General features: G+C 38.2%; 1 protein-coding gene across 1 annotated transcript in view; it reads left to right on the top strand.

Moving 5' to 3' along the window:
- The window catches only part of TUBGCP3 (tubulin, gamma complex associated protein 3), a 151,896-nt gene extending 130,688 nt beyond the window's left edge, over positions 1-21,208 (top strand). The window contains 5 exon segments of the mRNA XM_006851544.1: positions 2,282-2,370; positions 2,479-2,610; positions 8,667-8,807; positions 16,376-16,492; positions 21,050-21,208. Coding sequence (XP_006851607.1) covers positions 2,282-2,370; positions 2,479-2,610; positions 8,667-8,807; positions 16,376-16,492; positions 21,050-21,208 — 638 coding nt within the window.
- The last annotated feature ends 4,234 nt before the right edge of the window (positions 21,209-25,442 follow it).

The following is a 25,442-nucleotide window of genomic DNA, read 5'->3' as shown; positions in this document are numbered from 1 at the left end:
TAGACTTGTTTTCATTTTCTTCAGTTTCAGTTTGAATTTGCATACCAGTAATTGATGGTCTGTTCCACAGTCTCCCCCTGGCCTTGTCTTAACTGATGATATGGAGCTTTTCCATCTTCTCCTTCCCCAGATGTAGTCAATTTGATTTCTGTATGTTCCATCTGGTGAGGCCCAGGTGTATAGTTGTCTGTTATACTGTCTAAAGAAGGTATTTGAAATAAACAAATCATTTGTCTTGCAGAAATCTATCATTCATTCATCAACATCATTTCTATCACCAAGTCCAAATTTTCCAACTACTGGACCTCCTCTTGGCTCCCTACTTTTGCATTCCAATCACCAGTTATGAGCAATACTGCTCTCACAGCCCTATTAATTGCCAAGGTTTTAGTTTTCTTGTCTCTGGGGCAATGTATTTGTTATTGTTGCCCATTTTAAATAAAGGTATTTAGTTCCAAATGTATGCATTATGGATTTGGTGTCATTATCCCTTAATAAAAAGCGCTTCACCTCCTTGGTGATAAATTTTGTGTATGTGTATACTTGGAAATTTAATTTTTTAAATATCCTTTTTTTTTATTGGCTGCATGATTCACTTAGGTTTTATTAAGGAAGAGTACAAACATAATCATACCTGTAAAGCATCTTGTAACAAGAAGGTGCCGCTGCGCACACCATTGGTACCTCGTCCTTGCTGTCTCCGATTTCAAGGTTCTTTGACTCTGCTTATTTGAACTATTCTTCAGTGTTCTAGAATTCCAGCTCTTCTGTTACGATCAAACATTAGGAATCTGACTAATCTCCTCCTCCTGCATTCTTTTTTCCATATCATTTCCTCAGTATACAGCTCATACCTATTAAAGTAGTATTGCATGAAAATCACCATGTTTTTAGGGTTAGCATAACCTATACTATAGCTTAGCTTTAGTACAATTTACATTTGTTTATATCCTTATATGTGTTTGTTATCTGTTTAAGAATGTACATTTTTAGAGGATTAGAATTTTTGCTCTCTCATCTCTCACCTTTTTCCCCTTCTTATGTCCTCTCTCTCCTCTTCTCATCCTTTCTCACCTCTCTCCGTTTCTCTCCTGACCAAATAATACCTGTTAAACAGGAACAGCAAAATCACTAGTGTCATTAATCCTTAAACTTTCAGAAAGGAGTATCATCTAAGGGTTATATTGCCACTGGAGTCCTGGTGTGGCACCGAAGAGTAGGTCCTGGACTGCAAGATTGATGTGAACCATGAGGTCGGTCGGAACCGACTCGAAAGCCATTACCACTGCAGTTACACCCCAGTTTCTGGATTTCATCTGCTCATTACTCTCTTAAGAAGGGACAAGACAGGTCTTTGAAATAGCGATGTGGTGCAACAATTGTCTATCACCTTTCTATCTTTTTAGGTAGCTTAGTAAAAGCATTTTTAAAAGTATTAAAATGTAGCAAACTTGGTCCATATTAAAATTTTCTTGTAGTCATTTCTCTGATGGGTTTATCATCCTGTACATTAGTGGAGTCCTGCTGTGGCGCTGGGGGCTAATGTATCAGACTGCAAAGTTGTTTGAACTGCAAGGTCAGTGGTTCAAGCTCACTAGCTTCTCCTTGTAAACCCTATACATGGTCGCTATGGGTTGCAATCGACTGGACGGTACTAACAACAACATATGTTAGTGTAACAAAATCTTGAATTGTCTTTGAATTAAAAATGAAAAGGACTGGCGGAAAACTGCTTTTGAATGCAGTGAACTTCAAACCTCCTGATGGTTTTATAGTCTCATAAAGAATAAAAACAGTCTGAACTCATCCTTGACCTCTTTCAAAGGTTCCTGTTTCTCTCAGGTGTTAAGGTCATATTTCAGTTCCTTAAAGAAATGTCATGTTTATCTCCCCAATAGTTAGGCAGTAGTCCTACATACTCAGTAGGTAGACGAATTATAAAGAAACTATAAAGTAGACTTTATGTATCCAAGATATGCATTAGTATAAAATAAAATGTTGTGTTTAATCAATATAATTATAGTTTGTTTCATACCAGTCTTTATTAGGTCCTTATATTCTGTAGAATTCACACACCATTTCATTAGCTAGCTTAATCCTTGTTTAGCTTGACTGGCACAGAAATTGGTGAAGGAGGTGGTAAAGTTCTGTTTTAAAAACTTAAGGGTTAAAGCTAGTGAGTTTGTAAAAGAATTGGTTTAGATAAATAAGAGGGACAACATGTTGGTTTTGAACTTGGCCCATTTGATGTTTAACATAAAGTCTTTGGCTTCTCTTACAGAGTTCTCTGGGGTGCTTCATCAGTGTCACATTCTGGCATCGGAAATGGTCCATTTCATTCATCAAATGCAGTATTACATTACATTTGAGGTATATTTTCATCATCCTGTTTCTTTTAGTTTAAATAAGTCCTAACGGTGATATTTTATATTAGGGAGCACACCACATGCTCAATCATTCTGAATTGTTGTTTTCTAGGTACTAGAGTGTTCCTGGGATGAACTCTGGAACAAAGTCCAGCGGGCTCAGGACTTGGATCACATTATTGCCGCACATGAGGTTTTCTTGGATACCATCATTTCTCGGTGTCTGCTGGACAGTGACTCCAGGGTAAGACTTGTGTTTCTTTTGCAGCCTTAAAAGAAACAAAAACATTCTTTTCTTGGTCTCCTGTCACAGGGAAATCACCCTATTAATAGTAATTAAAACACCTTTATTAAAAGCTTGATATTCTAAGTACATTTTCTAAACCGAATTGGAATAGTAGTGCCGAAACAAGTAGAACATACTCTAAAATGTCTAGAATAGAGATAAAAATTGTAAAGATAATAACAGTTACCTTAACAGCAGTATCTGTTCATCTCCTACATGTAATAATAATACCCCATTGTTCTTGATTTAAAAAAAATAGTTTTAAATCCATTTTCGTTGATGGACCAAGTAATCGTCAGTGATGGCTACGAGTTGGTTAAAGGTAATATCTGAGCAAAATAAATGAACACATCTCTGTAAGAATAGAACCAAGTGCAACATGTAAGGAAAATTCAGCAGAATCAGGAAAAGTAATGTAGACTCCATTAGGTTATATTTTTATATAAAAATATATTTTTATAAATGTATTCATAAAAATGTAACATAGTGGGCTCTATATTACTTCTCATTATAATAGATCAAGAAAATAAAAATATTTTGTTGTTTACTTTTATAAAGTTGGTATCTGACTTCATGGGTTTGAAAGTAGAATGTTTATGTAGATAAAATCCTCAGCAGTCCCTTGCCCCTTTTCCTCTAGGGGCTGTTCTGAAAATTGAATATTACATATGGAAAATTGTCCTAGGTTTGCATTTTATTCACTGATGAGTGACAAAAAAAAAAAAAAAAATGTTCACTTGAAACCAATTCTGTTAGGTAGATGCAAAACTCAAGTTCATTTTTTAAATTGAATTTGAGATTTCAAAAGAAATGCCAGACTTTATGAAATACATGTAGGTGTTTGTAAGGGGTTTCTAGATATTTTGTTTGATGAGGTGTATTGTGTAAATTTTATATTTATAAATGTAAAAAAGGTACTGACAAAAAATGTATATAAAACTTTTATGAAAGATTGTGTTACTGACTGGATACATTTAAAAGAAAATCTATTTTGAAATCTGGTCTGCCATAAATAGAGATAATTTATTTGTATACTGTGCTGTTGGTTTTTAAATTAAGCTTCCTAACACATACTGCATTTGTGGTGGATTTAAGAAGCAGGTTGGCCAGGCTTGCAGAGGTCTGCCTCAGAGGAAACGTTCAGTTTCTTCAAGGATATTTCATGGAAAAAGTATTACTTCAGGGCTTTCATTTTTCTTCAACCTGACTGAGAAAATTAGTATTTTGATATGTTAGATTTCAGCATTAATTACTAATTAAAGTACAAAATTGCTCTGATCAGTAATAAACATGGAATATATATATATGTTTATAAACACATTGAAATGTTATAAAAGAATTCAAGGTGCTTCTACTGTAACTAATAATTTAGTCACTGTAAATTTTAGGCTTTGGGATCCCTATTACTAGTAGTAAACCTAATTTTAGGGAGTCCAGTCGCTCTGTAGGATAAGCACTGGGCTATAAACCACAGGGTCACTGGTTTGAACTCACCAGCCACTCTTTGAGAGAAAGATGAGGCTGTCTGCTCCCACAGAGAAGTAGCCGAGGGAGCTCTGGACAGGGCCACTGTGAGTCAGAACTGACTTAATGCAGCCCTGGGAGCTCCGGACAGGGCCGCTGTGAGTCAGAACCAAATCTCGTCTTTATCACACTAGAATTATAGCAAGTTTCAGAATATCTATGAATTGCCTGTCAGATTGTTTAATATATTCAGTAAATATAGATGAGCATCTTCATTTTGTTATTAAAATATTGATGTAGTAACAAATTGGACATTATTCCTAGATTTGACTATCATGAATGTAATAAAGTTAGACTTACTTGCCTACATGCTAAGATATTGTAGTTAGGTGCCACTGAGTCAGTATTGGACTCCTAAGACCCCATGTGGACTGGTGGAGCTGCCCCACAGGGTTTTCTTCACGTGGTCTTTGTGGACGCGTGGGCCAGGCCTTTCCCTCAGAACCTCAGCATGGGATCAAACTGCCAGACTTTGGGGTCGCAGCTGAGGGCTTAATTATTTCCCCACCTGAGCAGCTTAACATCTAAAATAGCCATGGTCCGGGCTAGAGTAGGTCTCTAGAATCAGATAGACCTACGTGTCCATCTGCAATTAATAGCTATTTGAGCCCAGTATTTTCATGCATTCAAATGGTGCATTGCTCATCCTTCTTCAGTAGGTTTGTCAGAATTACATAATCCATGTAAAATGTTTATCATAGCAGCTGGCACATAATAGTTGTTCTTATTAAACAGTTCAAAACCATCTTTCATAAATGAGAGAGAGAGTATGTGTGAGTGCTTAATATTTGTGTGAGCATGTTGGTGTGCGTGTGTTATTTTACAAAGGCCCTAAGGAACTTTAGGAGTCGTGTGATGCATGCTGGGAGTTAATGTGCTGGACTGCAGAGTCGTTTGAACCCCAAAGTTGGTCGGCAGTTCAAGCTCATCAGCTGCTCCTCAGAAACCCTATACAGGATCACCATGGGTCAGATCCAACTCAAACGCACTTAACAACAACAACAAAGGATCTTAGCTTTAGTTTTGTTGTTGTTGTATTTTTTTTTCAGTCTCACACGTCCACCTTGCCTTTGTAGTTAAAGTTAACTGGAATGTTCCCAGATTTTTATTGTGGGAAAAACAAATAAAAATGTGTGTGTGTGTGTGTGTGTGTGTGTGTGTATATATATAGCCAACATCCAAATACTGGTTTCGGCTTATGGTGGATAAATGTTTGTTGTTGTTCTGTGCTATCAACTTGGTTCGGACTCATTGCACCCTATATATGAGTTCCTAGATCAGCTGGTAGGTTTGAACTGCCAGTCTTGCAGTTACCAGTCCAGTGCTTACTCTACAGCAAAATATATGTTGTTAAGTGCCATTGAGCCGGTTCTGACCCATAACGACCCTGAATAGGGTTTCCAAGGAGCAACTGGTGATCTTGCAGTTCAAACGACTTGGCAGTCTGACACATTTAACCCACAGTGCCACACCAGGCTTTCTAAATAATTGTCTAAAAATAAATAATACTCAGTTGTCTGGCCCATTTTATTACCTTGGAATTTCTTTTGTATCCAACTCTTTGGATCTTCATGGTACATTCTTCCTCAGAATTTGGAACTGTTTCGGCACTTGTATAAGATTCTACTTTGGGCTGGGGGATAGGGAAGGAGTGAATGTTTTTGTGAATATTCATTGTTCTTGTTTATTTAAACCAAAAAATCTTGGAAGAGCCTTGTGCACAGCTGTCTCTTTCAGTGGTTTATGCACCTTTGTTATGATCTTAGCAATATAGATGAATGTCTGACCAAGCAGTTGCTTCCTAACAGCTCTGTTAAAGAAGAAGGAACACACAAGTTAATGACTAGCTCATCAGTTCTGATAGAACCATATTGTTTTTACTATTAAGTGCCACTGAGTTGGTTCCGACTCATAGCGACCCTTTATAGGGTTTCTCAGGAGTGCCTGTTAGGTTTGAACACTGACCTGTCGGTTAAGCAGTCCATTGCTTACTCTATAGTGCCACACCAGGACTGTGATAGACCCATATATATCAGTGTAGTTTTTTACCTTTATGATTTTTGAAAATAAAAGCCCTAAACTCCTGTCATTGAGTTGATTCCAATGTATCAACCCTGTAGATCAGCGTAGAATGGCCACAGGGTTTCCAAGGCTCTGATCACCGTGGGATAATGCAGTGGACTGCAAGGCCAGTTTGAACCATAAGGCTAATGGTTCAAACCCACCAGCCCCTCCTCGGAAGCCCTGTATAGGGTTGCTATGAGTCGGAACCGACTCAATGGTACAGAACCACAGTCTGTATGGGAGCAGGTTCTCACCTCTTCTTCCTGTAGAATGGATGATGGAGTTGAATTACCAGCCTTTTGGTTTGCAGCCACGATCTTAATCACTGTGTCACAAGAGAGCTTTCATTTGAAAAAGACTCAGTTTTTCTTTTCAGCATGATTTTGTTTCATATGATTTGTAGGTTTTATAGGAAATAAAGACTGGTTAGATAATATTTTATTGGGTAAATTGGACCTGGGCATCAGTAGTATCTTTGTTTCCAATTTTATTAAATTTAAATGACAATTATCTTTAAAAAAAATTTTTTTTTAGTTTACATCCAGATATTTATTTACTGGATTGGATATAAATTTTGTCATATTAGACAAAATGTTTATTGTTAAGTTTTGAAACTGATGGCTGAAGTTTTATTTCCTTTGAGATATTTCAACATTTTACTTGTTTAAATCAATCATGGTTTGTGAACCACAGATTTCTACTTTTCATTTAATATTTTCTTCTTTTAGACAAGATTCCACAGGGAATGAATATTTGCGGTATGAATGCTGCCGTAGTTTAATACACATAAAATTACTTTAATAGATTAAACCACTAGTTCAATATATACTAAACTACTACATATCGACCTTTTAAAGGAAAGTCTTTTGTATCGTCTAGTGATCATTGAACGGATGACATCAGCAGGAAAATGAGCTCGCAAGGGCTGCCTGTGAGTTTGGCTTCACTTCTGTGTGTGCGTCACTTGATCTGTAATGTGTCAGGTTACTGCATCGTCTAAGTAATACGATAGTACTTTTTACAACTCAAGTGTGTCAGATATATTTTGAGTATATTTTCAAAGAGAAAATATCTAACATTTTTATTCATGGGATTGCCTGTTAAGATCTTATATAATACAAGTGTTCCATTGACTCAGTATGGGATATTTTGAATTGAATTGATCCAAAAGTTTGAAAGGATGATAGTAGGAAATTTTGGTGTGGGCTCTTTTCTGTATCAGTATGTTGAACTATCTCTAGGCCAGTATTCCTGGTTGGTTATTTTAACTGTATACTAATTCTTCCTCTATTTGGGCCGGTCCTTACATAATACTTGCTTTTACAGAAGAAAAAGTTCTTGGTTCTTCTTCATCCTTTGCCCAAATGTGAATTGATGGAGCTGCTTGCAAATTTGAAAACTTTTGGCATATAAATTGCAATTCTATTAATTTTGTAGATAAAATATGGCCATTTCCCATGTTGACTATAATGAGTATTTCCTTTTATAAACGTAGAACCTCTACAGTTACATAGATTTATACTTCTCAGTAAAGTTACATAATTTTCCCCATGAACATCTTATAAGTTGTCAGATTATTATGACATTAAATTTTTTTTACAGGCACATAAATATGCTGCTTTGATCTTTTATCTATTTTCCTACTTGTAGTGGGGGTAATACTTTGTCCAAATAATAAATTTTTTTTTTTCTGAACAACCTGCCTTTTGTTTCTTTTTCTTCCCTTAGAGCAGCAGGGGTGGGGAACCTTTTTTCTGCCAAAATTTACATCATTCATGGGCCATGCAAAATTATCAACTTAAAAATTAGTCTCCTATATTTGGTCCAACATTTAATGAACTCACCCCTAATGTGATGGTTCTGGTTGCTAGGAGTCAGAACTGACTTGACAGCACTTAACAACAACGTGCTGCCTGGGACTGCAATTGCCTTGGCAGAGTCAGACTAAATGACTTGTAGGGCCTTAGCCCACCCGTAGGCAGATGTTCCCCACCCGCCATAGAGCGATAAGTTGACAATGTAAGCACCCGTGGGAATCCCTGTCTTCTTCCCAACATTAAGAAGATGCTTTATTATTTTCATTATTGACTATAATGTTTGCTAAGCATAACAGCCTTTTTAAAATGATGGCTTGTTGTTATTATGTGCCGTGGAGTCGGTTCCAACTCATAGCGACCCTGCATAGGGTTCCGAGGCTGTAAATCTTTATGGGAGCAGAAAGCCTCATCTTTCTCCCTCGGAACAACTGGTAGTTTCGAACTGCTGACTGTGAGATTAGCAGCCCGATTCATAACCACTACGCTACCAGAGGTCCTTAGATGATACTATAGATCTTTGTTTTAATTATCAATATTTTATTTTAAAATCTTAGGAAATATGTTCAATTTCCTCTCATATTAAGAAAAACATTTTCTTAATCTCTTCAGGCCCTTTTAAACCAACTTAGAGCTGTGTTTGATCAAATTATTGAACTTCAGAATGCTCAAGATGCAATATACAGAGCTGCTTTGGAAGAATTACAGAGACGACTACAGTTCGAAGAGAAGAAGAAACAGCGTGAAACTGAGGTATGGTTTCTGTGTTCTTGGACTTACCCATTTTAGTACTTCTTGTTGCCACAGTATGAACAAATAGCTAATTTTTCTACTGAAATTTTCGTACAACTGGAAACCACACTCATATCAGCATTTGGAAGTCTTTAGAAAGTACTGGCTGTTAAAGATGGGCATGGTCATCTTCACCATCATCATTTAAAAATATAAAATGTATGAAATCACAGATACCATGCCAAGATCCCTGTGTCCTTCTGGATTGCCATGTGCACACAATGGGAATTCCAACTCTGTTGCTTCTGTTGTTTTAAGCTAGTGGACCTTGCACTGTAACCTGTTTTGTACGTATATGAAAATCCAGTTTCTCTATTTAAAGCAATTTGCAGTGACCTTACTAAATAAAGTATTGTATGTTCTTAGTTGCCTTGAATTATGAAAGTTATTAGGCCAATTTGTCAGTTTATGGAATTTCTTTTATTTGCTGTGATCTGTATTCCCTTGAGGAGCCATGGTGGCACTGTAGATAAGCACAAGGTCTGCTAGTTCCAACCCACCAACCACTCCGAGGGAGACACATGTGACTTTCTGCTCTCGTAAGATTTATAGACTCAGAAACCTGGTACAAGGTCTCTATAAGTCAGAATTGGCTGTGTGTGGGGGTAGGGGGTGGTGTGTGTGTGTGTGTCGGGGGAGTGAGGAGTGTGTGTGTGTGGTGTGTGTGTGTAAGGTGTTGGATGTTGGTTGGTTCTAACTCTGGGTCCACTCTCTCACTTGCTGTCAAGTCGATTCTCACTCTTACCACCTGGAGCTGGAATCTCTGTGAGAGCAGAAAGTCTCATCTTCCTCCCACAGTTTGGCTGCTGGGTTTGAGCTGTCCATCAGCCTTGTGGTTCACAGGCCAGTACTTAGTGGATGCACCGCAGCAGGACATAGTCTTTAGTCAGCACAATGTGATTCGGCTCTGCTTTTTTTGAATATTCATGTTCCCATGTTCCCTTAAGGAGCCCTTGGTAGTGTTGCAAGATAAGCACAAGACTGCTGACATCAAGGTCTGCGGTTCACACCATCTGTTCCACATGAGAAAGGCAAGGCTTTCTGCTCCCGTAAAGATTTACAGCCTCAGCCTTGGGGGCGCTTGGTTTGTTTTTCGGTGTACATTCTCTGAAAACTTGGGTGTAGACGCCCCATTTTTTAGTATATTTTGGAAAAAGAAGTAATGCTTACCACATTAATGTTGCTGAGGTGTTTCATGACTTAGAGTGTCAGAGAGGACTTGACACCCAATCACTTCTTCCTCCTGAACCGCGTTCATTTTACTCAGCTGGGTTCAAGAATGCACTGCAATCACCACACAGAACTCAGACCCCATACTCACTTATGGGCTTTATTAGGGAAGTTATTGTTAAATGCTGTCGAGTCAGTTCCAACTCACAGCAACCCGATTTAGGGTTTTCAAGGAGCGACTGGTGAGTTTAAAGTGCTGACCTTGGAGTCCAAACCATCCTTGTGGCCCAATGCTTATCTTACAGCACTACAGCAAGTTAACAGGTTAAAATTCACAGTCAGAGATGTTCAGGGCACTGATCTTCCAGTTAGGACAGCCTCACCTCAGCCATGCTCACTGCCAGGACTCTCTCTGCACTGACAACATTACGAAGAGCTTTAGGGCTGCTGATAGATGCCCACAGGGCACTCCACTCCACCATGAGCCTCCGCCTGAAGGTACTCAGCCCTAGCTCCCCCAGTTCAGTCTCTGGGAGGCACTCCATTCTACAAATCAGCCTCCCGCTCACATTTCTGTCCATGAGTCCTGTGCAGGTTTCAGGGTCTGCCCCTGCTGCTCCTCTGACACTTCTCCCAGCTCATTGCTTTCTCTCCCTGGGGCAAGGGGCTTGAATGAGCATACGCAGGGTCCAGAGTATGTACTCCAGTTCTGGCTCTTCCTTGATGGTCGTGAGATCCCCCTACCGATCTGCTTCTGAGTTAGCTCATGTGATACCTGGCAGGCTGGCAAAATTGATCCATCCCAATTAGCCTTGTTAACAGTTCTCACAACTAAATTATATAGTCATCAGCATCTTTCCCCACCCACTCTTAACCTAGATCCATCAGAAAAAGTCGTTAGGTGAGAGTGTACAAAGATTGTCTAGAAGAGACATTGCACAAGTTTGGCTTACGATTCTAAAGTGTCAGAGAGTTTGTGTGCACAGAGTCTTGTGAACCTCGTCCAAACAACCTTGTGGATAGCTGCTGGGTTCTGTAGACTAAAGATTCTCTTCCAGCTTTACAGTTAGGCTCGTTGTACACTTGGCTGACTGAACTTCAAGGTAGAGTTTTCTTATTTGTAAAACAGATATAATTGTAAATAATAGTTCTTAGTTCCTGATTTTCACCTGACACTGTTTGTCAGTTATTTAGCATTTGTTAAGTGTCCAATAAGTGCTGACCATTGCCTTTCCTCTTTCTTTTCTTTAACTGTTCATATCTGTCTGCAGAATTACTTAACTATATAAAAGCTACTAAAAAAAAAAAAAAATCAATCCTTAGGATCTTAACACTATGATAATAGCATGGCTGCCAGCTATGTTGGCGTTGATGATCTCTCTCCAAACTATCAGCCATCAACAGTGGAGTGAAGCAGACATAATGCTAAGTCCAGGATTTCTCAGCGTACTTCATTCAGACATATTTAAGGGCACAGCAAGGGGTCTAAAAGCTCAAACTGCAAAAGGAAAACTGTTTAAATTCAAAAGACAAAATGGTTGTCTAAGCTATTGTTTAAGCTGAAATTTTGAGGAGATTATACAAGAGACTCATAAGAAAGTCCCAAGAGCTTCTAAGATTGTGTTGTACTGAAGGTGACTCTGCTTACTTCACTTTCGACATCCTGTCATTGAGAGAACCCCCATAGTGTTCTCTTCCTTCTTTAATCCATGTCTCTAGTTCTTTGCCCTTTCTCCACCTGCCTTCTCAAACCCCTACATTGTCATGATATTTCCTATTCAAATTGAGGATTAACAACAGGCTTTTACTTCTTTGGTTTTAAAAAAAAAAACAAAAAACACACAACATTTATTATACATTGGAAATCTTGGTTTCTCCCGTTAACATATTTGCTTCTTTGCTATCCTACAGCACAGAGACATACACTACAGCTGTCCCAGAATACAAATCCCGATACTACCACCAAAAGCCCAGATACTGAAATTACTTATGTTAGCAGTTACTTTTTCCCTTTAGACTGTCCGGGTAGATACCCACACCTGTTGCCCTGAGTTGATTCTGACTCATAGCTTCCTGGTAGAGCAGAGTAGAATTGCCCCATAGGGTTCCCAAAGCTGTAGATGTTTAGAGAAAGAGATGGTCACACCTTTCTCCATGAACCAGATGGTAGGTTAGAACCCCGTGCCTTTCACTTGGCAGCTGAGCGCTTGATAACTGTGCCACCATGGCTGCTTACTCCAGTGAATGCGTATGGCCCGATTCCATGTTGTGATGCCCCTTAAGACTTGTTCTCCTTTTGGAGTTTTCTACCAATTCCATATCCACAGTTAAATTAATTGCTTTCACTTTTTCTTTTAATCTGTAGGAATTTTATTTATAAAATAAATTTAATTATGTGAAATATTTACATGTTTTTGAAGTGAAGTTTATAAAAAACAAGACATTTAGACAAGTGTAGCTTTTGTTACCATCCACTCTATTCTACACAAACCTTTAACAAAGTATAGCAGAGCTGAGACCAGTCGTAATCACGGATGTCAATAAATACAACGAGACTAAACCCCTGGGAAGAACAGGAAAGGACTCCGGGAAAGAGCAGGTTAAGCCAGCGTCCTTCCATGACTGAACTCGATTCCCTGAAGCTGAGGGTGACTTGCTAGGAGACTGTATCCCTGCTAGTAGGAAAGTTCTGATAAAGAAGAGACCCACTCCACACAGAATGACATGGAAAATGAAAAGATTGAACAAGGCACACTAAATACATGCAGGTCAAAAGAAAGCAGCTTGTGGCTCAGAGGCAAAGCAGTAAACTTGGCAAAAATACCTTGTAGTTATGAAAGATATTTGCCATAATGAAGACAGGAGACAATTATCACTAGCTATAAAAGTGCCACATAATATAGGAAAAAAACACAGAGAAATGAACTTAAGTGTAGACTGTCAAAGGCATACAAATCAGTGGGATGTAATTGTGTTACATCAAACGTTTTACAGTAAATCTGGCCGTATACTTTCTCAACTGTCCAAGGAGCCCTGGTGGTGCTGTGGCTTAGGCACTGGCTTCTATCCACAGGCTCAGCTCTTCCCTTAAAGACGTACAGTCTGGGAACCCCCTACAGGGACACCATGGTTGGAATCAACTCAGTGGTGGAGGTTTAGTCTTGGTGTTTTTAATGTGTCCATGAAAATAATCGATTGCATATTATGCCTCAAAGAAAATCTCAGTAAGTTAATTACAGAAACTAGATTCACATTCTGAGAAACCCTACCTAGAGTCGCTATGATGTTAAATCAACTCGATGGCAGTGGATTGTTGTTCACTGTTTGATTTTGGTTTTGGCTATACTTACTACTTAAGGAGCTCTGGTAGCGTAGTGGTTACGAATCGGGCTGCGAACCTTAAGGTCAGCGGTTCGAAACTACTAGCCGCTCCGTGGGAGAAAGATGAGGCTTTCTACTCCCGTAAGGATTTACACCCTCGGAAACCCTGTATAGGGTCGCTATGGGTCGGACCCGACTCGATGGCACTCAACAACAACAACATACTTACTACTTAGTATAAAACACATTCTGTGGAACAGTGAAATAAATGTACAACTTAGTACCGAGAGTAGACTCCAACACTATTTGCAACAACTGAAAATTTTACCATTTGAATATTTAGATCTCTTTCATAAATAGTTCTTAACATCAATCAGGAAACCAAAGTCAGAATTAATGCTTTTTAGAGTAACAATAATGGAAATGCTATATGTTAGAACCTAGGGATACAGGTAAAACATTACTCTAAACGTAGAATAATCAGAGTGAAACTAAATAAACATCTGATTCAAGAAATTTAGGAATATACCAGTAAAATAAGCTGGGGAAAAAAAGCTGTAGAAAATGCTTAGTAAATATGAAAGCAAAAAATAGTGAATAAGAAGAGTAAAAAGGTACTAATAAAATCCAAAAGTTGGTTCCCTTTTGTTTTTTTTGGAGGGGCGGAGTGGGAGGCAGGTAGATAGGAATGGTGGAATAAAATAAAGATATTAACTCATCTAGTAGATAATGCAGAAGGGAACACAAATATATCAAACAAATGACAAAAATATCACTGATACTGTTTTGCTCACCTTAATGGAAAAAGAGCTATAAACCTAGTGAAAATTAATGATTTTCTCTAAATTTCCACAATTGACCTCTGAAGAGAAGGCAAATCTAAACAGAACAACTACTGAACAAGAACTAAATGAGGAACTCTCCACCTAAGTGCCAGAATTGTTCTTTGTACTGAGGAATTCTGTCAACCTGGGAACAGTGGGTAACCCTTATGCTCTATAAACTATTCCATAGTTACAGAAAAGAACGCTTCCAACTTCTGTTTATGAAGTTTCCTGAGGTTGATGACAAAACCCAAAAAGAGAACAAATAAATATTGATGGAAAGTGTTACATAAAATACTGGTGAAAATGTCTAGCAGAATATTGAAAGAATAGTTCACCGAGACTGGGGCTTAGTTCAGGAATGCACGGGTTCAGGAAACCTAGAAATGGAATTCACCAGGTTAATGGATTAAAATAAAATCTTAAAGCAATTCCTATATATGCAGAAAAGCATGTGGTCAAATTCACCTTGATTTAATAGTTTTTTAAAACGCACATTACAAAATAGAAATAGATGGTTCTGGAGGAGAATATTGAAAGTGCCATGGGCTGCCAGAAGAACCAATAGATCCATTTTGGAAGAAGTGCAGCCAGAGTGCTCCTTGGAGGCCAGGATGGCCAAACATTGTCTCTCATACTTCGGACATATTGTCAGGAGGGACTAGTCGCTGGAGAAGGATATCATGTTTGGTAAGGTGGAGGGTCAGAGAAAAAGAGGAAGACCCCTAGCAAGATGGATTGGGAAAGTGGCAGCATCGATGGACTCAAGCATGGCAACAGTAGTGAGGTTGGTCCAGGATCTGGCAGTGTTTTGTTCTGCTGTGCATAAGGTCACTGTGGGTCGGTACTGACTCAGTGGCAACTAACAACAACAACATCTTCTCTATAGAAATACAAGGGTAAATCAGATGCACCAGCTTATTCCAAATAAAATGTGTTTAAGCAAATCTGCAGCCAGTGTGTGGCTGTAGACAAGTTCTCTCTCAGTAACAGAGGACTTTCATTTTCTCCTTTGTGGGTTTGAACCACTGCCCTTGTGGTCAGCAGTTCAGTGTGTATTCTCCAGCACCACACCCAGAACTCCATAGGGTATCCTTAACAAGAAGAAAAAAAAGTCTACTCAAAATTGGCTTCTGAGAGGCTCTGCTGAGCCAGTTAAACTCAGAGCAGAGAGGTCGGCTTAGAAGGTCATAATGTCTTTAGGAATTCCAGAGGTTAATCTTGGTAGATTGTCTTCAAGGACATTCACGTGGGCTTATTAGAAAGGTATTTCAAGAAAATTAACAACAGTATTGGTGAGAAAGGTGTGTTGAGGAATTCCTGTTTTTTTTTTCCTGATGACAATGCACTTGCCCGTTTTTCAAGGGTATCAAGAGTGGACCCATGTGCGTTTCCTTGGGAAATCTTGCCTGCTCTTGCCCATTTAGACTTCTCTGTTCCACAAACTCAAAAGACATTGCTAAGGATGTACTTTTGAGTCCCTCAAAGATGCTGCTTTGTTGTGGTATAAATCATAGAGAAGTGTATGAAACTAGATGGGAGGATGTGTTAAGAAACAGCAGCTTTGCATTTTGATATTGTTTAATAAAGTGTTCTTTGGTTTTATACCAATACTTTTTTGACTTACCCTTGTATATCGTGTTTGGTGGGAAAATAATAAGGTTTGTTAGTAAAGTCAAGAATTAAAGCAAGATTTCAGAGGTACCAGTACTTTGAACCATGCGGTTTTACTTCTCTGTACTACATCTATGTTAAATATACACAGAATGACCAGAAGATAAAAGGCTCCAAGGAGGCTCTAGAAAGTTACTAGAAAAATTCCTTTATCTTTTAATTACATTTTCCACAAACTTTTTAAAGCACCTTTGTATTTGCTACATGTTGTTTGTAATGTAAAAGACTGGTTGACTCATGATGAATTAGATTGATGTGTCTTACACAATGTAATACTATAGTTATTTTTTAAAAGGTAAGACAGTTCTTTGTGTAAGCCATATGTATTGAAATCAAATATCTCTTAGATACATTGTTAAAAAAATCTGGAGAATAATTTGGCATCTTCAAAAAATCATCATGAACGTTTTGACATTGCAGAAGGTTATACAAAGCATTTATCTTCCAACGAACATAGCAGGTGCTCAGTTCCCCCTTGTTAATGAACAGCTCCTCCATTCATTAGGGTTTAAACTCACATTTGCTGCTTTGGTTCTTCAGGGCCAGTGGGGAGTTACAGCAGCCGAGGAAGAGGAAGAGAACAAGAGGATTCGAGAATTTCAAGAATCTATACCAAAAATGTGTTCACAGTTGCGGATATTGACACATTTCTACCAGGTGCGAATTGATTTATAAAATTGTGCTTATCAAATTCACATTTGTCATTTTCTGTAATTAACAGTTGTTTTCAAAATGACTAAACATGAATCGTTTCAATCAATCAATGTAGCACTTACTTATGTAGCTGTGAACAGTAAGTACAGTGGTTCCTAGCCCTGGCTGTGTAGTTGTAGTTGAATCACCTGGGGAGCCTGTGAAAGTTTGTGATGCCTGTGACTGGGACATTGGCGGAGACTTTGTGATGTATTCAGGCTACAGCGTAGCCCGAACACCAGGATGCTTAGAAGTCCCCGATGTGCAGCCACTGCCCTAGAGCTGGTTCGCATTTTTATCTTACTACAAGCCTAACTCTTCTCCACAAGCCCTTAAGATATTACCATGTGGGAATCTTTGATAGGAGACATACAGAAGTGTCTTGCATCTATTGCCTTTGTCTAAAGGGCCCAGAATTCAAGACTCCAGGTGGAGTCCTCCATTAGCATTTCTAAAGTGCTGCAACAAGAAGCTAGCCAACAGAGGACACAGACTCTGCTGACTTTCTGGATTCATTTTATGATTCTAATGGTGAAATCACCAAAGAGGGAATTTTCCATTCAGTTCATGTTAATTTTTGTTGCTGTTAAGTGCCAATGAGTCAGTTCCAACCCACTGCGAACCCTGTATAGGGTTACCAGAGAGCAGCTGATGAGCTTGAACCACCGACCTTATGGTTCAAACTAACTTTGCAGTCCAGCGCATGAACCTACAGTGCCACATCAGGACTCTTCATGCTAATTAGGAAAGCAAATAAAATATCAGACTCTCAAAACTTTCAGAAATTGTTTGTGTGTGTGCTAGTATGTTAATATAGAGCTCTGGTGTGGCACTGTGGGTTAATGCACTGGACTGCAAGGTCCGTGGTTCAAATCCCCCAGCTGCTCCTCAGAAACCCTATACAGGGTCGCTATGAGTCAGAACTGACTCTACGGCACTTTACAACAACAGTATGTTAATACTGCTCAAAATTTTTACATGAGTATCTTCCAGCCTGATCTGCAGGAATCAGATTTGCTCCACAGAATCCTCACACTTTCTAACTTTATGTTTTTCTTTAGTGTAACTTACAATGAGTCATTTCCTTGAACAAATGAACTGCTTCTAATTTTTGGCCTACTTTTCATTTTTGTTGAAAATGTTTTATAAGTGGTGGCAATGACTGGTTTGCATTCAATACAAATTTATCTTTTTATTAGATAGGTGTTTTAGTATGAAATACTTTTTTACCCCATCATGTGACTATATGTGTGTGTATTCATATTTCTTTTTAAATGGTTCGGCATATCGTTCAAACAAAATGTTATTCAGCTGCAAAAGAGTAATACTCTTTAATAACTTCAAAAGTTTGTCCATGTGCTCATTTTTTAAAAAATGATTTTGTTCAAACTAGTTTTAATCTTCACTGTAAATTATTATCATTCAATTTCCTTTTCCTTAATAGAAAAAAAAAACCTTTGCTGTTCTCTTTGTAGAGGTGCTTGAAAATGGAACTGTGTTAACTTGATATTTGTCATTGACTGTTTAAGAATGAGACACTAGACTCATTGTGGAAATAAATATTCAGAGTTACTTGTAATGAATTTTACATCATTATGTTTCAAACTATCACTTCTTTGGAAGTAACTGTCTAACTTTTTAGAAATATAATTTCTTAGGAACTTTTTTTTCATTTGCTCTTGAAATACAATGATATTCACACTCAGAAACACTACATTTGCAAAAAAGTAAAATTACTTTATATAACGTATATGAATGAGCCCACCCATACACCAGTCTCCCAGGTATTCCTCCTGAATCTACCTGTGTGCATTGACATCGATGTTTTGAGGTTGAAAAGGGTGCGATGTTTCACTGACTTTCCCAAAGCAGCCAGCAGCAGTTTACTGTGGGCCTCAGTGTCTGCTCGCAATGCGGTAAGTCTTGTGTTTTCACAGAAATGGGATTGTGAGCTAAGTGCCTGCTTTAACCGTAAGTAGAAAACAAGAACCCTGGTAGCGTAGTGCTGCTTACACATTTGGCTGCTAACTGAAAGGTCAGCAGTTCGAATGTACCAGCTGCTCTGCAGGAGAAAGATGAGGGTTTCTGCTCCCATAAAGTTTTACAGCTTTGTAAACCCTAAACAGGGCCACTGTGAGTCAGAACTGACTCCGTGGTATACCACCACCATCAGAAACATCAGTAATTTTGTCATATCAAAGTTGGAATCTTAGCCTGGAAGGTCATCTAAAACTTGTCCATCATTAGTGACACATCCAGAATCACAGCAACACTCAAATCACCACAGTACAACAAATTCCGTAACTCTTAATTGTGTTCATGAGGAACCTGTATATAGACCAAGAAGCAGTTGTTCAAACACAGTAAGGAAACACTGAGTGGTTTAAAATTAGGAAAGGTGTGCACCAGGGTTGTATTCTTTCACCATACTTATTCAACCTGTATGCTGAGAAACTAATTCACAAAGCTGAATTATATGAAGAAGAACGTAGCATCAGGCTTAGAGGAAGACTCATTAAAACCTACAGATCATACAAATTTGCAGATCATACAACCTTGCTTGCTGAAAGCAAAGAGGATTTAAAATACTTACTGATAAAGATTAAAGACCACAACCTTCGGGTATGGTTGCGTCTCAGTGTAAAGAAAAGGAAAACCCCACCACTGGGCTAACAACATCCATATAAATGGCAAAAAGACTGAAGTTGTCTAAGACTTCATGTTACTCAGATCAGCCATTGACACTTATGAAAACTACCGTCATGAAATCAAACGACATACAGCATTAGTCAAATCTGCACACGACCTCTTAAAATGTTCAAAAGCAAAGATGTCAGTTTGAGGACTAAGGTGCGCCTGACCCAAGCCATGGCATTTTCAGTAACCTCATATGCATGGGAAAGCTGGACAGCGAATAAACAAGACCTTAGAAAAATTGATGCATTTGAGTTACGGTGTTGGAGGAGAACATTAAAAGTACCATGGACCACCAAAAGAACAAATACATCTGTGTTGGAAGACGGACAGCCAAAGTGCTCCTTAGTAGTCAGAATGACCAGATTTCGTCTCTCATACTTTAGACATATCATCAGGAGGGACCAGTCCCTGGAGGACATCATGCTTGGTAAAGTGGAGGGTCAGCGAAAAAGAGGAAGACCTCCAATGAGATGGACTAACACAGTGGCAGTAACAATGGGCTCAAGTGAAGTTGGCAAAGGACCGGGCAGTGTTTGTTCTGTTATGCATAAAGTCGCTCTGAGTCAGTGTCAACTCAACGACAGTGTTTGAATAAACAGCTCATGTCATCTGGATAATGAGGAGAAATAGATAACTTTAGCCTTAAATTTATAAAGGCATTGAGACATTAAGGGAGTAATTTAGATTATACAAGGATTCCATTTTACTTGGATCCTCAATCAGTGCCATGGAAGTAGCACTCAAGAAATTAAATAGATGACAGATTGCATTGGGCAAGTCCGCAAAAGAGGTCTTTAAAATGTTAAAAAGCAAAGGTGTGTCTGACCCAAGCCATGGTATTTTTAATCTCCTCATATGTTTATGAAAATTGAATGATTCAATAAGGAAAACCAAAGCAGAACTGATGCATTTAAATTAAGGTGAATAATGTACCGTCTACTTTGGACTGCCAGGAGAACAAACAAAACTGTCCTGTCTAGGATAAAGTACAGCCAGAATGCTCCTTACAAGCAAAAATGGTGAGGCTTGCTCTCACATACTCTGGGCTTATTATCAGGAGGGATGAGTCCCTAGAAAAAGACATCAGGCTTGGTAAAATGCAGAGACAAGGCAAAGAGGAAGAACGTCTAGGAGATGCACTGACAGGCTGGCTGCTGTAATGCACTCAGACAGTGGGGATGAGGAGCACGGCGCAGGACTGGGCTGTTGGTTCTCTTGTGCATGAGTTGCTGTGAGTTCGAACCCACTCAGTGGCAACTAACAACATACATCTTTTATATCCTAAAGATTTATTTTCGAGTCATTTTTAGGACTGACTGTAATTAAACCTTTCATAAATGTGAAAGATAATAGTGTAAACAACTGAGTTTAATATTCAAAATAAAAAGGACATTATGTATGTTTTAAATTTTACTTTCCTGTTTTGCTTATTAGAGAATTTAAGGGCAGAAAATTTGGTTAATGGGTTTTAAATAAAACATACTCATATAGACTGTCTTCCAGATTTCTTGGCATAGATGAATAAGCTCCTCCAATGTTACATCAGTTAGTTGAAAGATTTCAATTTTTGTTTCTACAAAACAAAACATATTCATACATGATTTAGATTAGTAAAACGGGATATCTCTTACTTTTATGGGCTGCTGGTAAACTGTTGGATTATGAAACAGCATTTGTTTCTCTGTGCACCTGGGTGTGTATTAAATGCTTGTTGACTTAGAAGGAAAAAGAACTTCTAAGTGGATTAAAATTGTTTGGGTATATTTTGTGAGTATTTTTTTCCTCCCAAGAAATTAATATTTTATTTTTTGTGTTTCTTTTTAGGGTATTGTGCAACAGTTTTTGGTGTTACTGACAACCAGCTCTGATGAAAGTCTTCGGTTTCTTAGCTTTCGATTGGACTTCAATGAGCACTACAAGGCCAGAGAACCAAGACTGCGAGTGTCTCTGGGCACTAGAGGACGACGCAGTTCCCACATGTGAAGCATTCTGTATAATCACAAGGAGTTACAGCCGCTGTTAACTGCGTTATTAGACATAAAGTTCACATTTCAATTCTAAAGCCATGTGGCATGCTGCTCAGTGTCTACCATTTCTGCCCACTAATACTTCAGGTGTTCTGATGGCACTGTGTCTTGGTAGAATTTGAGGTCATGATTTTATACGTTAGAGATGAATAGATTTGTACTATCACTAAGTTAAATGGGTTGGTTTGCACTATTCAAGTTTTATTTTTTAAAATCTTATTTAAAAGATAGCACACTTTGTTGAGCATCAGAGTTCTCCATTCCATAATTTATATTTGTCACTTTGTTGTTGTTTTTTAAAAAAGAAAACAACAAACAAAACTTTCTTTGTGAGAAAATTAGGGTGGTGGGATATTCAGAAATTGAGGTGGGGGTGCCATTACTATTTTTTTAAAACATCCTTTTTTGTTAATATAATCAAATTGGAACAAAATGTCCCTGACAAAATATATAGACTATTTTATTTTGGGTTTTGATGTTATAAAGTATTAACCTGTGAGAACATTTATCTCTTAATACATTATCTTTACATATGTTTATTATCCTTTGCTCTTCTTTCAAAGTTTACATTTTTGTATTTAATTTAGTATTTCAGAGAATTTCTAAAACATGAGTGCTATGGAACAAAAACATCTACACCTTCATCTTCAGTGTTTTAAAACTGTTCGGCTGAAGCAATGTGTACAGATGAATGGCTAGAGAAGTTAAGGAAGTATTTTATTTTCAAAATCCTGGTAAACATTGGAAAGAAATTGACTTGGATAATGAAGATTTCCTTTTTCCTTGCCTATTTTTTCAGTGTAAATATTTATATAATTCTGACTAGATGTTGAGGGAAAAGTGTTTTTGTTTTTTTTTTTGTAAAAATGTCATATCAGGTCATATAAATTTGCCTTTATTATGTTCCGTAAGTGAAAACTTAGGAAATTAAAAGCAATTATCTTTCAAGTGCATTGGTTATTTCTTGATAAATGGGTATAGTTTACTCGCCAGGTTTGGGGTTGATAAGAGCTTGATCTAATGTGCAATACTAAATGGATTATTTGCTAATCACTGAAACCAAGACGTGAGACCTTATGTGCAACTTTAGTTGGGAAAGTTTACCTTCCACTTGATACCTGTGTAGGCTAACTTTTTAGTGATGTATCTGCAGCGGGTTCCTTTGATGTGTAGAGTCCATTTGAAACAAGAGGGGAAATCCAGAGTCCTGACAAGGCAGAGTTGAATGCATGATGGTCAGAAATTCATAGGCTATAAATTGAATTTTAGCTTAAAAAGCCATATAAAATCCGAAGTTTGAAGCAGGTTTCTCTACTACAAGACTTCCCAGGAATTGTGTATCTCCAAGAGAAATTTCCAAGAGTTACTTGACCATAGAACCCATTTTTTAAAGTTACTTGAAGCATTTCTCAAGGTGTTGATATTCATGGAACCACTGTGAAATGTGGTCTAGATTTAGGAATTACACCTCCGGTGAAGATTAGGAACCATCCAAGTAATTAGATTAGACCTCTGAATTATGGACACGACTTCTGTAAAGGTATCATCATTCATATCAGCGCCCAGGAGAGTCCTGGCAGGAGCTGGGTTCCAGGTCAAACTATTAGAATATAAACGTAAGCCCGGAAGGTGGGCTCGTCACCCCCCACGCTCCCCTAGGTAATCAGAAGAGTGTGGGTTGTGGTGATGGGAAGATGAGGCCGGACACACACATAACGTGTCCATCTATAATACGGGCATCATTGTGAAGCCGACACAGTCAGTCTGTTACGGGATAGAGGTGAAGAGTGGTGAATGTATCGGAGACTGGTACTGAGGGAAGACCTCCTTCCCACACAGGCAGGTAACTTACTGTGGCTGAATGGAAAGTTACACTCTGCTTAGAGGTGGAATTCTGTTGAAAGGACATGCCTTTCTTGTGATTATTAGGCTAATTAGCTCAACTGAAAGGAGCCCTGGTGGAGCAGTGGGTTAAGCATTGGGCTGCTCACAGCAGGGTCAAGGGATAAACCCACCAACCAGTCCCTGGGAGAAAGCTGAGGTTATGTGTCCCTGTAAAGATTTACAGTCTTGGAAACCATAATGAACAGTTCTACAGGTTCACTGAGTTGGAACTGACTCCATAGCATTGGGTTTGGTTGGGAGTTTTGGTTACCTCACTGGAATGGGACACACACTGGCCATTTCTTCCTTGCTGACCTTATCACTAGCACAATACAGAGGAGCAATAAGCCTCGATTCCTTATGCGAGAATCAGTCCTCCAGACTTTGAAGAATAGGATATGGAAGCACAGTAAACACAATTTGTTAAGCGTTGTCGAGTCTATTCCAACTTGTAGAGACCCTGTATAGGGTTTCTGAGGAGCAGCTGGTGGGTTTGAACCACTGACCTTGGGATTAGCAGTCTAGTGCATACCCTACAGCAGTACCACACCAGCAAACATGAAGGACCCGAGTGATCATTATTAAGAAAGCACTTTTAGTAAATTACAGTGTTCACACTCAAACTGAGTCACAGATCACAAACTATATACCAAAACACATTTGTTACCAGGAGCTGCCTTCATACTGGGTGTGCTATCTGAAGCTCTAAGTTACGTTTATTGTCAGGTAAGCACTAGTGTTGCTTGTGGCTGTTAATGTTTGAGTTAAATCCTTTAGTTATAAAGTAGTAAGATTTCTCTTCTGCTGTCATCTTTATGTAGAACTGAAGTAAATGGTTGCCCTGTGTTAGGAATGGAAACATCACCTTCTCAAGTAAGCGTTTTATGTATTTAAATAAATATATAAGAAGAAGATGATAGAACAATGTAGGAAATTAGAATTCAGAAATAGTAATTATGTATTTATAAGTTATATGGAAATAATGATCAGATGAATGCAATTAAGTATGTGAATTGTAGGTAGAGCTAGAATAACTCTGAATTCAGTGAAGTTACGGCTAGATTGCAAGGGTCTGCTGGAATTTGCCTTGGCAGAAAAGAAAAGAGTGACAGGTCAAATTAGCTCAGAGATGTCAATTCTTAGAGCTTTTTGCCATTTGTCAGAAATAGCACTGTCTTGAACTAGTAATTATTTATCCTAATGACCCTACTTAGTTTTAATAGCCTAAGAATTACTTGGCACCTTTTTAGTGGGTAGAATATAAACAACCTTCTCATTTATTAGACTATTCAGATATTTTGAGTTATTTTTTAGTAATTTTACTTTCTAAAATCGTGCATTTCCATTAAAATTTTCAAAGTCATTGGCGTTAATATTTCCAAAAATGTAAACATTTTAATGCATTCATATTTGAGTTATGCCCCTTTAGCTCCTAATGTGTATTTTTATTCATTTTTCCTGGTATATTGATCAATGTTTGCTAATTATTTCCTTTTCACTTTGATATTATTTATCATTATGCAATGTGTACATCATGTGCCTTTTTAAGTGATTTTCATATGTACTATTTCCTCTTGGTTTAGCATTTCTTCAATTGAATTCTTGTAGAATGTCTTTCTCACTGTTAAATCAGCATTTCACTTTATATAATGGATCCTCAAGGCCATTCTTCCAAGCATCCATTTGTGCAAACATTTCAGTTGGTGTTCTGTCAATTTCTGCAGACTGTTTTCCACCAGTGTCTGCAGTGCAGCTTGAACGTCTTTCTCCTGTCCCATTGGTTCTTGGTCATGTGCTCTCTCCTGTAACTGTTCAGTGCCAATTCACTTCTTTTTGGAATCGTGATTCTGTGGATCCTTTCTAGCTGCTTTTGATGTTTCCTGTGTCATTCCATAGTTTTTTGCCCATAGACTACTTAAATGTTTTCCAACTGGAGGCCTGACTTTTTTTATGTGTGTCCATTCCAAAGAAAGTTGATCCAGTAGAATGTGGAAATTATCAGACAACATTATTAATATCACATGCAAGTAAAATTTTGCTGAATTAAAAAATGATTGCAGCAGTACATCAGCAGGGATCTGCCATAGATTTAAGACTTCAACCCAGATTCATACAAGGATATGGAAGGAGGGATGTTGCTGACATTAGATGGATCTTGGCTCAAAGCAGACAGTACCAGAAGGATGTTTACCTGTGTTTTACTGACCATGCCACCACACTTGTCTGTGTGTTTTGTAACAAATTATAGATAGCATTACAAAAAGTGGGAATTCCAGTACACTGAATTGTGCTCAGATAGAGCCTTT

This window comes from Chrysochloris asiatica, unplaced genomic scaffold (genome assembly GCF_000296735.1).
Source record: "Chrysochloris asiatica unplaced genomic scaffold, ChrAsi1.0 scaffold00029, whole genome shotgun sequence".
Lineage (NCBI taxonomy): Eukaryota > Metazoa > Chordata > Mammalia > Afrosoricida > Chrysochloridae > Chrysochloris > Chrysochloris asiatica.
This window is presented reverse-complemented; position numbering and strand designations above follow the sequence as displayed.